Genomic DNA, 16,688 nt, shown 5'->3' on the forward strand with positions numbered 1-16,688 from the left:
CAGACTATACCCATAACTTAACAAGAAAATACAGGGCTTCATTCATAATTATATATCTCACTAAATAGTGATCATAAGCTGAGTGACAGAATTGAAAGGTCTCTGGACGTCTGAAAGTCTTATTGCTCCATAGTACTCCACAGTTACTAACTGGGGACAGAATGGGCTAGGAGTAGGGAATGGGTTAGGAGTAGGGAATACTGTTCATTTCTGTCAAAAAGTATACTTTCTCAGAGGCAGTAACAGATTCAGGTGACTGTAACTAGGTACCATCCTCTTAAAAATATGTATGTTATAGTGTAGGTGACTTTACTTGATATAGCAAAGTCTGAATTTCTGGAGGAGCCTTTGAAATTATACAAAATGACCCTTCCCTGTTAAGTTGGCTTAATCATGAACTCATGATTACCTGTGTGATCTTGAATAGGTCCAGTTTTGCTAGTGAGGACTGCCCACTTTAAGTCTACTTGACTGTCATGTTCCCAGTGGCAGAAAGTCTTGTGAGATCCCCGGCCAAATCCACAGCTGAAATCATATGCTGGCAACTCTGGAATAGAGGGAGGTAAGGAGGAAGAATGACATTATACATGTAAATTACAATTTGTACTAAATCACCACCACCACAAACTGTCTTGATCAGATGATGGAAGTAGCTATTTTTACTTGAAATTCTGAGAAGCCCCTACAGATCAGGATTGCTAGGATATAGCTGAAGTATCAAATGATGTCTGATAGCTGCTTTAGCCATATCTCTCTTCTGGTCTTATAAGGCAGACTGTGTGACTTTTCTGTAAGGTGATACACTTCTCTGTTTTTCAGACCATTTTAGATAACTTTTATTGAAAACTTGTCCCTAAAAGAGGAACACTGTCCCAGCTGTCAGAATCTTTTGCTAATTGTTCATATTTTTTCATACTCTATTGTTTCCCTATATGTAAGAGCTCACAGTAATGCTTAGATTAGCACAAAGGCAAGTTCAAAACCCTACTGCAAGGACCAAAGGAACTTTGTAAGAAAGAACTTTTTCTCAATCACAGCCTACAGATTTAGTAAAATACTGCATCAGCATGTTTCAGGCAGTTAAGATGGCCCACAAGATGGCAGCATTGAAATGAACAAATTGAAAATGGGAAGAGACAAATGTGGCCCATTGCCAATTCAATTCAAAATAAGCTTCAAAACAAGCTACATGTAAAGCAAGGGAAGTCTGGTATTATGGACAGGATGAGATCACATCTTGTTTTCAAGCTTCTCTTCAATTCTGCCCAAAGGTTTAAGACCAAGTAGTTTATTTTTTTTCAATTGAACTTGGAATTTGAATGGAAAGATTATACGGGGCAGATTTCTTTGTATTCGTGGATTCTAAAACCTGTTTCAAAATCTGTTATACTCCGTTCCCATCAATATGAACTCTTGGAAAAAAGGGTTCACCTTAAGCAATGACCACTCCATTAGCACAATCTCCATTCCCTGTCCCCAGTGCAATACTGTGACTGCTCAAGGCATTACCTTCTGAAATCATTAATCAGTCATTTCTCAGTCCTTATCAAGGAAAGACTTTCATTAACTTCAAATGAGAGTTTTGTATGGGTAAGGACTAAAAACAATGGGCTCCATGCTCTCAACAGTATCAGTTTTGGATAGGACTTCTGCTCTTTTGCATTCTTCTTTCTGACAACTCACTCTATTCCAGTATTTCCTCTTTTTATTGTGGGAGAAGAATGGATAGGCAGAGATGGCAATTTCTGTTGAGGGAAACTGGAACATAACACCTGTAGGGCATGCTCTCCTAGGAGCTGCAGGGCTTGGGAGGTAAGGGCAAAACTGTGTAGATTTCCCATACAGCCTCTGGATCTCTGGATTATATAACCCTGGACCTTGGGGCTTCAAAAGTTTGATGGAGCAAAACTCCGAGCTTTTCCACAGACCAGGAAGACCATTTGTCATAGAAGAAAGAATGAGTAAGAAACTCCGCAATATGAAATTCATTAAGGTTTCTCTTTGAAGGGAGGTTTTTAAAGAAAGATTATTAAGTTCGTGAAAAATATCCCTTTACACCTAAGAACATCTAGACAGAGTTATATTGCCAGACTCTAATACAGGGGTGGGCAAAATGCAGCCCATGGGCCAGATGCGGCCCTCCAGGCCATTCTGTCCGGCCTGCGGGGCACCTAAAAATTTTAGAAAATTAGTATTTATCTGCCCCTGGCTGCCTGTCATATGGCCCTTGATGGCTTGCCAAAACTCAGTAAGCAGCCCTTCTTCCAAAATAATTGCCTGCCCCTGCTCTAATATCATAGCCATGGACCTATTTATAAAAAAAGCACTATAGGAAGAACCTGATACACCATTAATCTTATTTGCCCCCAAAAGGATTGCAAAGTTTGTGATGCAAAGTCTGTGATAACCCTTAACAGTCTACAAACCCAGTACAGGAGAACTGTGATATGCACACTACATTGATTGGCAGACATTGCACCATATTAATGAGCACAAATAGAAAAAAAAAAAGTTTTCCTTAGAAAGGAGACAAATAACAGGGACACCATACATACACAAATACAGTTATACATACATGTGTATGCATATGGTTCTGAATGAGCCAGCAGGAACGCTCCAGAAGAAAGACTAGGAATTTTGTTATGAAAACTGATCAGCGAGAACACTTCCTCACATAACATGTTTGAAACTTACTGCCACAGAACACCATTCAAGCCAAAAACTTAAGAACATCTAAAATTGGATTGAACATTTAAAAGGATAATAAGAATATCCTGAATTATAGTAGTAATACTAAAGAAGTATGGGAACTGAAGCAACACCTTGTGCTTTGGGGTTTAAGAAATCTCTGTATGTAGAGATTTAAATGACACTTTACTTTCATGGGAGGTAATACCTGTTTCTGCCTAATGTTGACATATTTGGTATCATCCACTGATGGTACTGTACTGGACTGGATGGATTATAAGTCTGATTCAGAAGTGTTCCTAAGCTTTGACATACTATGATTTTAGACAAAAACATGCTTCTTCAGGAATAATCCTATTGATGGTAATGGGTCAAATATCTCAACGTACAAAGTGGTCCCATTAAAGTTAAAATGATGCCTCATGTGAGTAAGGTTTGGCTCACTATATGTACTCCATTACTTAAAGCATTCCTTGAACCCTGTTTGTTTCCTCAAAAAATCTTCTATTGCTAATGTATACTTCAGAAAAACAGAGCAGAAGGCAGGTAGATATTTCAGATGCTGAGAGAACAACTTGAAGGAGATGTACCAAAATGGGCAGCAACAAATTACTTGAGCTTCTTTTCTACCGTGGAGAACTCATAACAACAGCGGAGTCTCCCCAGTGCCTGACAAAAAGTGTTTGTGCCTGAAAGCTTGCAAAGAACTTTCTTCCAACTATCTAGTTGGTCTAATAAAAGATATCACATCTACCTTGCCAAAAATCAATTAGGGGCTTCAGGGCCCTAAAAGAAAAAAATAGGCTTTTGACCGTTTGGCTGAAGCATATATCTCCTAGGGTTTTTTGTGATCCCTGGAAAAGTTGTGTCTCCTGACCCCTGATGTAAGATAGAACAGTTCAAAACCTGCTCTAAATTACCCTACCAAAGATCACAAGGGATTGAAACAGTAGCTGTAGTCATACCCTCATTTTGTATGTCCATGCACCTTAGTTTGCCAGCTAGAAGGAAATTAAATAGAGGAGCTGTTGTTTGGCCTCTATAACACTGGATGTTCTCCTTATACCAGGGTGATCCTCCAGTGAATATTTAAGCCATCTCCAAGTTTGTTTGTATTGACAGCAAGGAAGGCAACTGAATCTTAGACTGTTTCTGTTAGAATCAATGGCCAATGTGAGACAAAAACCATATGACACTAAAAATATGGGGGCTCATGCAACGGGGAGAGATTTATCTTTTCTGCAAGTAGACAACAGCTGTGCCTCTTGGCTACATCTTGTTCCCAGCTGGAATCATTAATGTTGCACTTGGATAAGTAAGTCATTTGAAAATCTAGTTGGGTGAATTTCTTGCAAGCCTATTAATCTTTCCTGCCCACAGTCTTTGACAGATTTGTGCAGCTCTGCCAACTAGAGGAGAGAAGGAGCATGATGGTGTTTAGGCTTCTAAGGAAACTGCATATGATGCTACTACTTAGAGGTGTAGGAACATTACAATGGAAAATGACCAATATAACTGTACTGCTTCAAAGTGCACATATTGGGACTAATTCTTATTTACACCCAGGCCTTTTATACTACTCTGTCAGTGTACAGTCGCCTTAAAATGAAAGCCACTGAAATTTACAGACATCTTGAGGTTCCTTTACCCTACTTTAGGAACTATAACTACCCATTCTAATGATAATTAGACCCTATATATATCATATAATTATTTTGTATAATAGATCTTAGCACCAGGGTTCCTGAATTATACTTTTTCTTAAACCAGGCATTAAGCATTGTAAGTAACAAAACAGTTGCCTTCTTCAACATTCTGATTTACCCGGACCTTGCACATATACAGAGAGCATATCATGCAAATGTACAGCTAAGTCTACATGTCAATAGGTAAGAGCTGAGCATTTCACCTCATTTTAAAAATCAATTCCTTACCATTGCAAGGAAGTTATTTAAAAAGAGCTATATTGGTGAGGAATAGAATTGGCTCCTGACAGGTAGTTACCTTGACAGGCAGGTTTATTAATAATATATTAGATGCCAAGGTAGCTGGACACTTTTCAGATTTGGGGAACAATTTAGATTCTCACCTAAGAATTTTCAACCTTGAAACATTTTTGTTATTTTGACATAATTATTCTTTCTAACGTTCTTAGGACTTGGCCCCAGGGAAATCAATGGCAACATTTTCATTGATTTAGAATTTGTCTACATAGAGATGAATTCCAGATACTTATTCCTGATTAACTATTTCAGTTCCAAAGTGAATTAAGATAAGTCAGAATAAGGTACTCTTAAGCTGGAAACATAAAATATACACAGGAAATTAATCAGGAATATCTGTTCCACTTAAAATTCATAACCAGCATCAATCAACATTGACATCCCTCTGTTGATAAGCTCATGCAGGGAATAAGGATTAAATCTATGGGCTCACAACTGGTTCAAGTGTGGAAAGGTAGCTCTAATCCATTTGCCCAGTTCTGGGTCAGATGGCAGCCTAAGTAGTTTCTCAGTAATTCAGCATCACTTCAAGACTTGTTTAAATTACACTTTTTGTAGCCAGTGACTTCAGTGGATCAGAAAATGGAAAACTATCTTGCATGGTGCCTTAATAGAGAATCCAGTATTTTTGTGTTCATTCACTGTTCTGCCACATACAGAACAGGATTTGGGGATTGGATCTTATCCTTTATTCCCTGAAAAGGAGTAGTGACCAATGACACAAGTGGCTTCCTCTGAACAATGTAAGGAAATAACATTGGAAAACTCTGGAGAGAACCTCATAGGAATCTATCTTTATAGCAGGAAAAAAGCTGGCTCAATAAGGTGCTGCAAGAGGGAAGTTAAATGAAGACAATGAGGAGATCCTGAAAGATTTTTGCCAAAAGCAGTCAGTCATATGATTGGACAGTTCACTCAGTCCCACAAGAATAAGCATAACTTGCACATGCAGCTAAGTGGGGAATGGAAAGTATGGTTCAAGTAGGGCTTAGAGTTATTGCAATTAATTTTCTTTCTAATTTACAAAGCTTAGAAAAGATTTAATCTTAAAAAAATCTTTGTTTTAGCCAAATTCAAAACAAAAAGTCATTTCAAAAAGAAAACTAAAAACAGTTTGTCTTGGAAATGCTGAAACATCACTTCCTTCTACTTTTTGCCCTCCAAATTGAATTTTTGGTCAAAATCAACCTGATTCTCTGAAGCATTTTGATTTCAGCAGAACTGCAACAACCTGAGCATTGTATCACAGTTTCCCTGACCAGTTCTCACAAGCTGCTTGTTCCTGTGGTGGTACAGGAGGGAGCAAGTAGAGCTGTCTGTCTCATGAGTCCATTCTGACTCTAACAATGGGCAGAATAATAATTGCTGACTAAGCAAATTCCTAGGACAAGGCAATCAAATTTTGAAGTGGGGAAAGTTTACGTCTCTGCAGCATGGGAACTCAGAGGTTAAGAACAAAAGCAACCTCTAAGATAAGTCAAGTTACTGATTAATCAGGTCCACACCATCAGTGTTCGTAAGGAAGCGTTCTTATTATTAGTAACATTCTTTTTGCTTGAAGTGCAGCCTGACGGTGGCATATTGTTAAGAAAACATTGATATACACTTACACACCCTGTTAATAAATTACTGTGAGACTGTGCCTGAGTTGGCTTTAATATAGGAAATGGGAGTAGCTGAATGCTGAACTCTTTACCTCCTCACAATTCTGAATACAAAGCATTTAGAACTACTTATTTTTGGGTTAGGGACAGAAGTTGCACATAAACCAGTTTAAGTGATCAGAAACTGATTTAAACCTGCAGCCGAACTAAGTTCAGTGCACATAAACCAGTTTCAAAATGGCCAGCTGGGATCTGAGCCGGTGGGGCAGGGAGGGGGGAATTAAACCCTCTCCCTGCCAGTTCACTTCAGGCTACTGCCAGGGCTGGCCATGGCCCCCCAGCACAGCTGCTATGCAGCTGAGGGTGCACTCTAGCGCCCCCTTGTGCTGGCTTGGGTCACTGCATTTCCTAAATGTCTATTCACTTGCAAATTGGTTCAATTTAGGCAGGTTAGACTACCCTGTAAAGATTGAATCAATTCAGGCTCCAGCTTTTTGAATGTCTGTCCCTAGCCTTGGAGTTTGGGGCTTTTCCCTGTAATTGTACAGGATATTAAAACTTGGCAGACCTCCGAGGAAGCCTTGGGAAGCAGCGAGTTCAGGATTTTAAAAGGTGTTAGCTATTGTATTGATTAAGGGAAGAGAACTCACTGCTGATGATGGTGCTTTTCCTCTCAGTGTAAATCAATGGTAGCAGTTTATTTAACACCATTTGGGGAAGTGGTTGCTAAAAAACAGTATTGTAAACATACCAACTCTGTGGTGAAGAAAACTGGCAAACTTTTCTGGTCTCAGTTTTGCAAAACCATGCAGGGTATAAATAGTGAATCTATGTGTGTGTTTTTTTTACTGGAGTTTGCAAACATGCTTTGTGTCATAGATGTGCTGCATTTAAACAAAGTGTGCTGTGTGATTAACTTAGTTTAGTTTTAGCACCATTTGGCATTTGCTGATGCAAAATGAGATCTTGCTTTCTGCTGGATATACATGTGGATGAAAGGAGTGAAATATTTATTGTATAGAGTTTAGAGACCAGATGCTCAGAGTTTACATCAGAGACTTTTTTGAAAATAAAAAGCCAGGAAGTGCTGCAATACATTATTTTTACCTTTGGCATGAATTCTGGGTATAGAATTTACTGTGTATTTAACAAGAAAATATCTTTCTTCATACCTGGCTGCAATGTAGTATCTGTTATCATTGGTTTTTCTGTAGTCAGTACTGTAGTACCACCTGAAAAATATCACACATGATATAAAATATGGAACAAAAAAGAAAAACAATGCAATCATTAGGCAGTTCCTAAACATACATGTAAAATATTATGTGCATGTTTGTCTGCTAGACACATAAGTGAGCAGGCATGCACAAACACAGAATTATTATGGTTAAAGATTTGGTTTCCTTTATCAAAAAAGAAGTGAACAGAAATAATCAGCAGCACTTCAGTAGAGCTTTACATCTTACAAGCTCTTAACAAGTCATCACTCATTAAACCTCTTATCATCCACAGTGACTGTCCTCACTACAAATGGTGAAGATGAAGTGAACTGCTGCAGGTCACACAAGAAATAAGTGGCTGAATTAGGAGTGGGATCTAGGACTTCCCAATGCCCATCTCTGCACTCATTCATCTATATTATAGTGACTCCCATGTCAGAGACAGAGTAGACCTCCATTAGATAAGTTTGTCTGATGCTTGCCGCTGCAGGATGTTTCAGCATTTTTGTACAGTTAACTTGTGAGAAATGTTCACAACCAAACTGTAGACTAGATGCAACAGGATTTGGGCTCGAATTTGCCTTGGATTTGTATCAGCCCATGAGAGTGAGAGGTACTAAAAACCCTGCTTGTGTGATCTGCCTCACTCTTGGATGCAGACCAAGGGATAAGGGAACTTTTCTATTGCTTGTTTTATTCTTGGATCATGTGGGCCTTGGCTCCTTCCTGCACTCCATTATTTACTGCTGATGGCTTGTGGACACTTTGCCTTCACATGTTTCAATGTATTGATAAAGGAAACAAAAAACAAAAAGGAAAAATTGTGTACCAAGGCATAGACTACTGCTTATCAGCCAAAGAATCATTCTCTGTGGTAAACAAGCAGTTTAAGTGGTAGAAGAAGGATGATTAAGATGAGGTGCAATGCAAAGAAACACCCAGTCTTATGTCTAAGAGGATGATCTAATGGACAGTTTGATGAAAGAGCTGTAGGATAAACAAATACATTTGCTAGATATGTGGTTAAAACTATACCTGGCCTACAGTGTAATTATGACTGTTTTACTAGGCAAAGTTATGTTGATATTCACATGGGTGCAAATACCACTGAGGAAGTATAAACTTAGTAAAGGGAAGTGGCTAAAAAGTCACCTCTTCATCTGTCCTGTACCCTTCCTGGGACACATGTAAAACCAGTGCATTTCCTTCTTTACATAGAGGAAAAATGTTTTAAATCATTTAAAATGTGTCTACATACATTTGTGTTATTTGTAATTCACTTAAGATACAATGTGTCTGTGCAGTGCCTACCATGGTGAAGGCCTGACATGAGTTGGGATTTTTAGGTGATAGCATATTGAAGTAATAAAAAATAATCATCTTGAGCTAATCATTTCCTCTATATAAAGGCATTGTGGTGCGATGGGTATAGGGCACAGGGCTTGGAATCAGGAGATATTGGTTCTCTTTCTTCCCCAAGAATTCTGTGCTTAGGAGAGACAAAAGGCTGCAATGGTTTTTTTGGATAGTTTTACTGCACCTTGTGATGTACTCAGTTGGCCAGGGACTATTGTGTATATTTCTCCCATCCCAGGAGACAAATGGGAATGAAGTTTCTGTGTTCAGTGAACTGTTAGAAATAAATAAGTGAACAAGGAATGTCCTCATGTGCTCCTTTCATTTCTCCTGTATACTGTACAAAGGTCATACAGAATATGTCCCTAAGTACTGCGCCTTGCAACTAGGAGGCTCAATTAATTTGCTCTATAAGTGGCCCCAGATTTTTTTTTGTACTGGCTCTGGAATTATGTATATGTAATAAAGTAAATGCATGAAATATTTTACCAGTATCAAAAACTTTTTGAGATAGTTTAACAGCCAGATAATAGCTCCTTTTTCTAATTCACTGCTTTGGCTATTTTATAAAAAATTTAAAATAATCTGGGATCTCTGATTTGAAAAGCAGGGACTATGGCTGAAGTATCATATCTGTTCAGAAGGGGGGATACTTTTTTTTTTACTTTGAGAAAAACTCCCTGGTTGCATTCTGAATTTACAGGAAATACTGGGAAGGCTCAGAAGGAGCTAGGTTCTGAGATTGAAGGTTTTTTTACATTCACTCTTGGATGTTCTGCTTGACTGCTTCCCAAAAAATCCCCTTCTTTTTACCTAAGGTTATCCATAGTTTCATAGTTTCTAGGGTTGGAAGGGACCTGAACAGATCATCACGGCCAACCCCCTGCCCTAGGCAGGAACAAGTGCTGGGATCTTAATACCCCAGCCAGATATCTATCCATAGTCACCTTAGTCAGTGAATGCCAGATTTCAACTTCATTTTTTATCATATTATAAAGGTGAGCATGCAAGGGGGTGCAACACAACAATAATTTGTTTCAGTTTGTCTGAAAATAAGTTTGATAACTACAGGTATGTAGCTCTGCTAACTGAGCTTGACCCAAGAGTGGAGACATAGCCTTGCAAGTGAGCGCTGGTAAGATATCTGAATAGGTTGAAATAATATAAATCTTTTCAGGGAGAAGGAAGCTCTGTCTAGAATGGCCAAAAACCCACTATAAATAGCTTAGGTCAGGGCATGTGGACAGAGTAACATGGTTCTGGGTTTCCTTAGCTTACTTTGTGCATGTTAGCTCCACAACCAGAGAGAGTAGCCATGTCAGTGCAACACTGTTCCTGGGCTACTTTGCTCTGCTAATTTTGTGTTGTACATGTAGACTTGCCATGCAAGGTAACCCATTATATCTCCATACAGCACTACACTGTGCATAGAGACATAGCCTTTATCTGTGAGTATACCATCTCATTGCAGACCTCTGCTTTGGATTCCTATCTCCTCTTCCTATTCCCTGATGATGAAAGCAGTCTGAAGAAGTTAGTAGCCATCCCTTCATGACTCTACTGAAGGGTTGGTAGAGAAGGTCACGGGTTTCTTTCCTTTTGTGCTTGTGTGTTTGTGCTTTCATCAAACAAGCCTCTGCACAGGGTAGTGGCTGAAAAAGGAAATGTACTACAGATAGATGACAAAATTATGAAATAGGGCCTCTTGTGTCTGAGCACCACTCTCATTTTGAGTTCAGTAAGAGAATAAACCTTCTGAAAAAGGTTTGTCCGCCTTCTACGTAATTGGGGAAAGTAAATAGGACATTTGATTACATGCAATCCCTGCTCCAAAAATGACCTGCCTGCCTGCTAGTTGCTATTATTTGCCTCACAAATTACACAGTGGAGAAAACAATCAAAAGTATTGTCACACACAAAATGCAGATGCCTATGTTTTGACAGTGCTGACAATGCAAACTGCATACCAATGTCCATTCATCATGAGTGATTAAATCAAGATAAACATTTAGCTGGTAACTAGTGATTGACATGAACTAAAATGAGGCTGCAATGGAATGAGGATGGTTTCTGCACCTGTCAATTGGTAGTCATCACCTGTTCCACTGTGACAGTTTGCCTGGTCATCATCACATTCATCCACAGGTTTGCCCTCTGATGTGGTGGGGACTGATGTAGGAGCTGAAACAAAACCCAGGATTATTTCATTAGAATATGTTCTGGAGAAAAGTTTACTAGCTGCAATATTCTGATGAACAAAGTATGCTGTCTCTGTTTGCTATCGCAGGTGAAGAAGAATCACTTTACTTTACATGGGGGGAGGTTATTATTTCTGTTATTATCTGTACATAAACTCCCTTTCACTCCCTCATTAAAACTATCTTCAGTGTCTGAACTTAAGTGCAGAGATGATTGGGGGATTTGATTGTCACAATATCCTTTTACTATTTGTGGTTTGAGCAGTCATGGAGGGAGTGGGGCAGGAAACTTAGGAAATGGAGTAGCTGGTACAAGCATCATCATTTTGATGCCAGTCAAAGTGCCTGCAGGTGGATTTGTGTTCTGAAAAGGAGCTGCTTGACTGGTGTATGCTGCAGACTGCAACTACATACTCACATGCTGCATGTTTTATGGACTATGCTGGCAATTTCCCGCTGGGGCAGTGGAGTGCTGGACTGTACAGTGAGTCTGCACGTAGGGGGAATAAAGAAGCAGATGGAGGCTCTTCCTACTTGACAGGCAGGAGAGAGGCTCAGCTACCCTGAAGGCCTATGTACTACATCACAAACAAACACCATCTCTTGTTCAGGGAGGCACCCTTCCCAGGCAGCATATACATGTCAGTCAGCAGCACATAATAGTCTGGGGCTCACTACTACTTGTCTGAACAACAGCAACATGTCCCACCACATATAAACAGGTCTGTCCAGCAGGATCATGCCTCGATCATAGGATTTGGTTCTAGCAGCCCTGCCTTCCTTTCATTTCTAACTAGGTCAACATTTCCCTTTCAGGATCATAAACTATACAGAATATAGTTAATTTAGCAAACATTAGTCTTAAGCTTTTGAACTAATGTTAAACCAGCCACCATTTTTAAACATCATCAGGGTCATTACACAATTCAGACTTGAAAAATGGTGAACATCATGCTTTCCTCTGAGCACATGAGAGACAGGAAGTGTCCGAGTATAGTCTGGGTAACACTGACAGGAAGGCATCTTTAAGTAGAAGGGCTGTTTGCTCAATTAGTAGCTCAGGGTTGTTTTTTAAAATAAGCAAGACACCAATGATGTTGGTCATCCCTTCTGGGCACCTGCTTGCTTATGGCCAGTAAGGACATTATTATGGTAGCTGCTGAATCTTTGTTATTGTGCATAAGAGCAATGATTTGTGCAAAGTGGCTAAAACAGCTAAGACTCAATTCTGCAAAGCAAACAGAGATAACAACTAGGGCTAAGTACAGACAGTCAAAAAGCCTGAGGCTGAATTGATTTAGTCTTTGCAGGTTAGTCTAAGATGCAGAGATTAAATTAAGAAACAACTGGGCAGACATTTACTTCTGATTCAGGAATGCAGGCACATGCCTGCTGTAGCTCAGGCCAGAAGCCAGGGGGTGCCAGAGCATGTAGCCAGCATGGGCTGTGTGTTCACTTCTTCTGCCTGCTGTCCCTGAAGTCTCTGGGATTTGCAGTCCAGAATCACAACAGCAGGACTCTTTAAGGTTGCTCATCACTTCCTCTTCTTGCTTCCAGATGCCTCTGGGATTTGTAGTCCACAGTGGCAGCCAGCAGTAAGTTTTAGCAGGTCAGGGCAACTCTGTACTTGGGAGAAGGGAAGTTTAATTCTTCTCCCTACAGACCCCAGACCCCAGTCGGGGTTTGCTGGGGAGGGGGGAGGGCAGTCTCTACCTCCCTGCCTCCCAAACCCTTCTCTGCTGGACAAGATAGCACAGCCCAACCCAGGGCTGGAAAGCATGCTGGGATGCTGGGGAATGTGATTTAACTTGAACCAGGAAGGGATCTGGAGCAGAAGTTTCATAAACCAGTTTAACCGAAATCTGTTAATTCTGATACTACATTCAACCACGTTTATCTTACACCAGTTTCAGCCATTTTGAAACTGCTTTATGTGCACTGAACTTCTGTTACAGGTTTAAATCAGTTTCTGATTACTTAAACTGGTTTATGTATAACTTCTGTCCCTAGTCTAGGGGATTGCAAAACACAGACACTAGACCTACTGTTTAAACTTCAGGTTTAGGTTTTGTAGTAGAACTACAGTTCACTGGCTCAGTACAATATCCTAACAAACTTGATACAAACTTTTGTCTAAACTGGACTACTCTTCCCAGTAGCAATGTATCAATGTACTTATAGCCTATACAGTGATGTATTCCTCCCCCTTCTTTGTCAACCTGCAAAGCTAACTGCGCTTTCCTGATTGGCCAGGAAACTTCAGGCTGGACTGAAGCTCCCTCAAGCAGCTGCATTCTGGGATATGATATGTTGTCTCTGCAAGGCCTGTATATGCCTTAAAGGCATAATTTGTCCCTATGCCAACACTTAACTATCCTTGAAGTTAAAAAGTTTTCCCTAATGCCTAGCCTAGGGAAAGTTTTCCCTAATCTCCTTTGTTGCAATTTAGATTCTTTTCTTCTATGCCTATCCCCAGTGGACATGGAGTTTATAATCTTTTATGTATTTAAGGACTATGATAACATCTTTTTTCTGTCTTCTGCTCTAGACTGAATAAACCCAATTCTATTCTTGCAGGTCACATTTTCTAAAGCACTGCTTATCTTTGATGTTCTCATCTGGACTTTCTTCAATTTCTCCACAATTTCTTTGTGTGCTGCCCAAACCTGGACACAAAGCTCTGGCTGAGGTCTTACCAATGCTGAGCAGAGGGGAAGGATTACTTCACGTTTCTGATATATACTACTCCTATTATTACATATCAGTATGATGATAGTTTTTTTCATAACAATATGAACTTGTTGACTCAGGTTCAATTGGTGACCTACTATAATCCCTAGAACCTTTACTAACCAGTCGTTCCACAGTTTGTATTTGTGAAGTTGATTATTCCTATATACTTGTACATGCTGAATTTCATCCTATTTATTTCATGCCATTTTTCTAATTTGCTAAGTTCATTTTGAATTCTAATCCTGTGCTCCAAAGCACTTGCAAGCCCTTCGGCTTGGTATCATCTGCAAACTAAATAAGTGTGTTCAGGTAAGCATAAAGACTGTGACTCCTTTTAGGCTCTGTCCAAATGCATAACCACCCTTTCCATTAGCATTATAGGGTAGAACACAATGTAGTCCCTGGGATCTGATTCAGGTTTTGATCCTCTTTAGTTGCAAAACTCCCACTGAGTTCAGTGGGAGAAGGATTGTATTCGCAGGCTGAAATCTTCATTGGACAACATTGTGTTTTCTTTTAATTTTATTGAACACTGAGCACAATGACCCTCAAGAGATAAGAATATGCACAGGAATTGGGAACTTCCTACAGGAACTGAGAACTGTCTCAAACCACACCACTTTCCGGACCATGTACAAGACATACTTCTAAAACCTGGACTTTACAAACAACAACACATAGGTCATCAGCTTTAACTACAAACACACAACATGCCCCTTGGGAAAGGGGTGGAGCAGGAATAACATGCGATGTAGTTTCCATCTAGTTCGTTTAATTTTTCTTTGGAACATGCTCACAGACCACTGTAATAAACATGGCAAAACCCTAACTATAATAGCATAACTATGCTTAATATAACAAAAATATTGCAGAAGGTCAAGACCTGTATAATTTATAGCTGCTACCCTATTGCACCATCATAATTTATTAATATATTGCATAAATAAAAGTATTAATTATATAACAGAAAGAAAGCCACTGTAATACTGTAGAGCAAGGATTAGCAATCTATCCCCACAGGTTAGATCTGGCCCATGGTGCCACTGGATCCAGTCTGTGGAGCTGGGGTTTTGATAGGATTCAGCAGAGAGTGGTCTCTGTGGCATTTATTGGTGGAGACTTTGCCCATGCTGTGGTTCTATAGTGGAGAATTTCATCTGTGCCATGCCACAGTTCAGCAGTGGGGAGAAGCGGCAGTGGCTCCTAGGTCCTTTGTGTTGACTTGCCTTCTACCCAAGCTGAGCCATTCTGGCCCACCACTGGAAAACATTGCCAACTGTTGTTATAGGGCACTGTCCCAAGATCAATGTCTCATACTTGTTTTTCTTGGCCCTTTATTTCCTATAGACCTGATCCAGGATTTGGACTTTAATTAGCAAATGAGATAAACAATAACAACTATTCAAACAGCTTGTCAACCCATAACACACTAGATAACATGATGCCCAACTGGCAGGACTAAACCTTTGTTTGTGAACATTTTCCTGCCCATTCCCAAAGGCCATCTTTTCCCATGTTGTACTGTACCTTACATAGAGTGTAAGCTTCTCTGAGTCCGGGTCCATTTAATTCTCTTTGAAAGTGTAATATACCTCTCCCATGTCCTTTACAACTAGCCATGACATTTCTCAAGGGCACAGAAAAGTTGATGAAGAACATTACTGTGATTCAGCAGGGGGTGGGAGGAAATAATATTTGTGGCCTCAACAAATTCAAGAGTCCTCAGTGAAGGAGTTGACTGAGCCAGGAAATTGATGGTAGTCACAAAGTTCTATGTGCAATCTGTACAGGAATATTAGTGGCAGTGCCCAGCAGTAGTCCAGTTAGAGTACATATCTATGAAAATAATAAAATGCATTAATCTGTGACAGAGCAATTACCTTCAAGCTCACAGCCTAGGAGTTCCATTCTCAGCCCTAGGCCTCCATGTGTGGCTCTCTCAGGGTAGACACGGATGAATCTCGTTGTTACAGGTTCAAAAGCCCGTAGCTCAGGCGTATCATAGTTGGTGTTGCCTTCAAAAGTCTGCAAAGTGTGACAAATGCTGCTTGTTAAAAAAATAGACACTTTCAACAATTGTTTTTTTCCCCCCTTAGGTCTCTAGTATTTGAATTGGATGAGAAGTAGGTCAAATCTTCCACATTTAATAAGTGGCTGACACTCCTATCTTAAATGAGGAAGGAACATATAGTTAAAGCCTCACTGAAATGTGACATGTTTCATTTTTCATCAGCTCAGTAGCAACCAATCCATCAGGGTCATAACAGGAGCTGAGTGTTTAATGAGACATGTTTTTAAATGACATTCTGATCTGGGGTTTAACTGGGTGACATTTTCAGCACTTCATGGGGAAAAAATGACTGAAGAGAAGATCCTGTCACCTTTTAAGTAGCTACAATAATAACCCAACTATTTGAGAGAATATTTCAATCTGATTTTCCCCCAGTGACAGAATCAGAGTTTCATATAGTTATTTCAAAAAGGTGTAAATTAAACTCCAGGAGTTACAGCAGCAAGTGTTCTTCTAGTCAGCTTGCTATTGAGTAAAAACAAAAGGTGAAAGCCTGCTTACTGACAAAACTGAAATGAGTACACATGTAATCTAAGAGGACAAGGGAAGTCAATGGACAAGCATCTAAGATAAACTTCTCTCCTCTGAGTTGTACTGTTGATCTCTTACTTGCATTTGTGCCATTATTTTAGCTTCTTATGTCCATGACATGGACATGGAACAGATTATTTTAATTTGTATATATATTAATATCTAGATACCCCAATTGAGATCAGGATTCCATTAAGTTATTTGCTATATATGCCTATACTTCTGGGCATGAAGGTGTTCCATCTTAAATTAAGTGCTGCTTAGGACTCTAAAGGCTAGAACTA

The 16,688-nt window shown here is 39.6% G+C and overlaps 1 protein-coding gene across 4 annotated transcripts in view; it reads right to left on the reverse strand.

Annotated features, from left to right (window-relative positions):
- NRP1 (neuropilin 1) overlaps window positions 1–16,688 on the reverse strand; it is a 153,352-nt gene that overhangs the window by 11,564 nt on the left and 125,100 nt on the right. For 2 of the 4 annotated variants that reach the window (XM_090047542.1, XM_090047543.1), the window contains exons 10-13: window positions 15,683–15,827; window positions 10,969–11,052; window positions 7,468–7,527; window positions 410–547 (exon numbers count right to left, since the gene is read on the reverse strand). In XM_090047542.1, coding sequence (XP_089903668.1) covers window positions 410–547; window positions 7,468–7,527; window positions 10,969–11,052; window positions 15,683–15,827 — 427 coding nt within the window. Of the gene's footprint in view, window positions 1–409; window positions 548–7,467; window positions 7,528–10,947; window positions 11,053–15,682; window positions 15,828–16,688 lie in introns of all 4 variants that reach the window. The other 2 variants (XM_090047541.1, XM_090047540.1) reach the window with 1 other exon arrangement.

Source organism: Crocodylus siamensis, chromosome 5 (genome assembly GCF_052110815.1).
Source record: "Crocodylus siamensis isolate JL-2025a chromosome 5, ASM5211081v1, whole genome shotgun sequence".
Taxonomy (NCBI): Eukaryota; Metazoa; Chordata; order Crocodylia; family Crocodylidae; genus Crocodylus; species Crocodylus siamensis.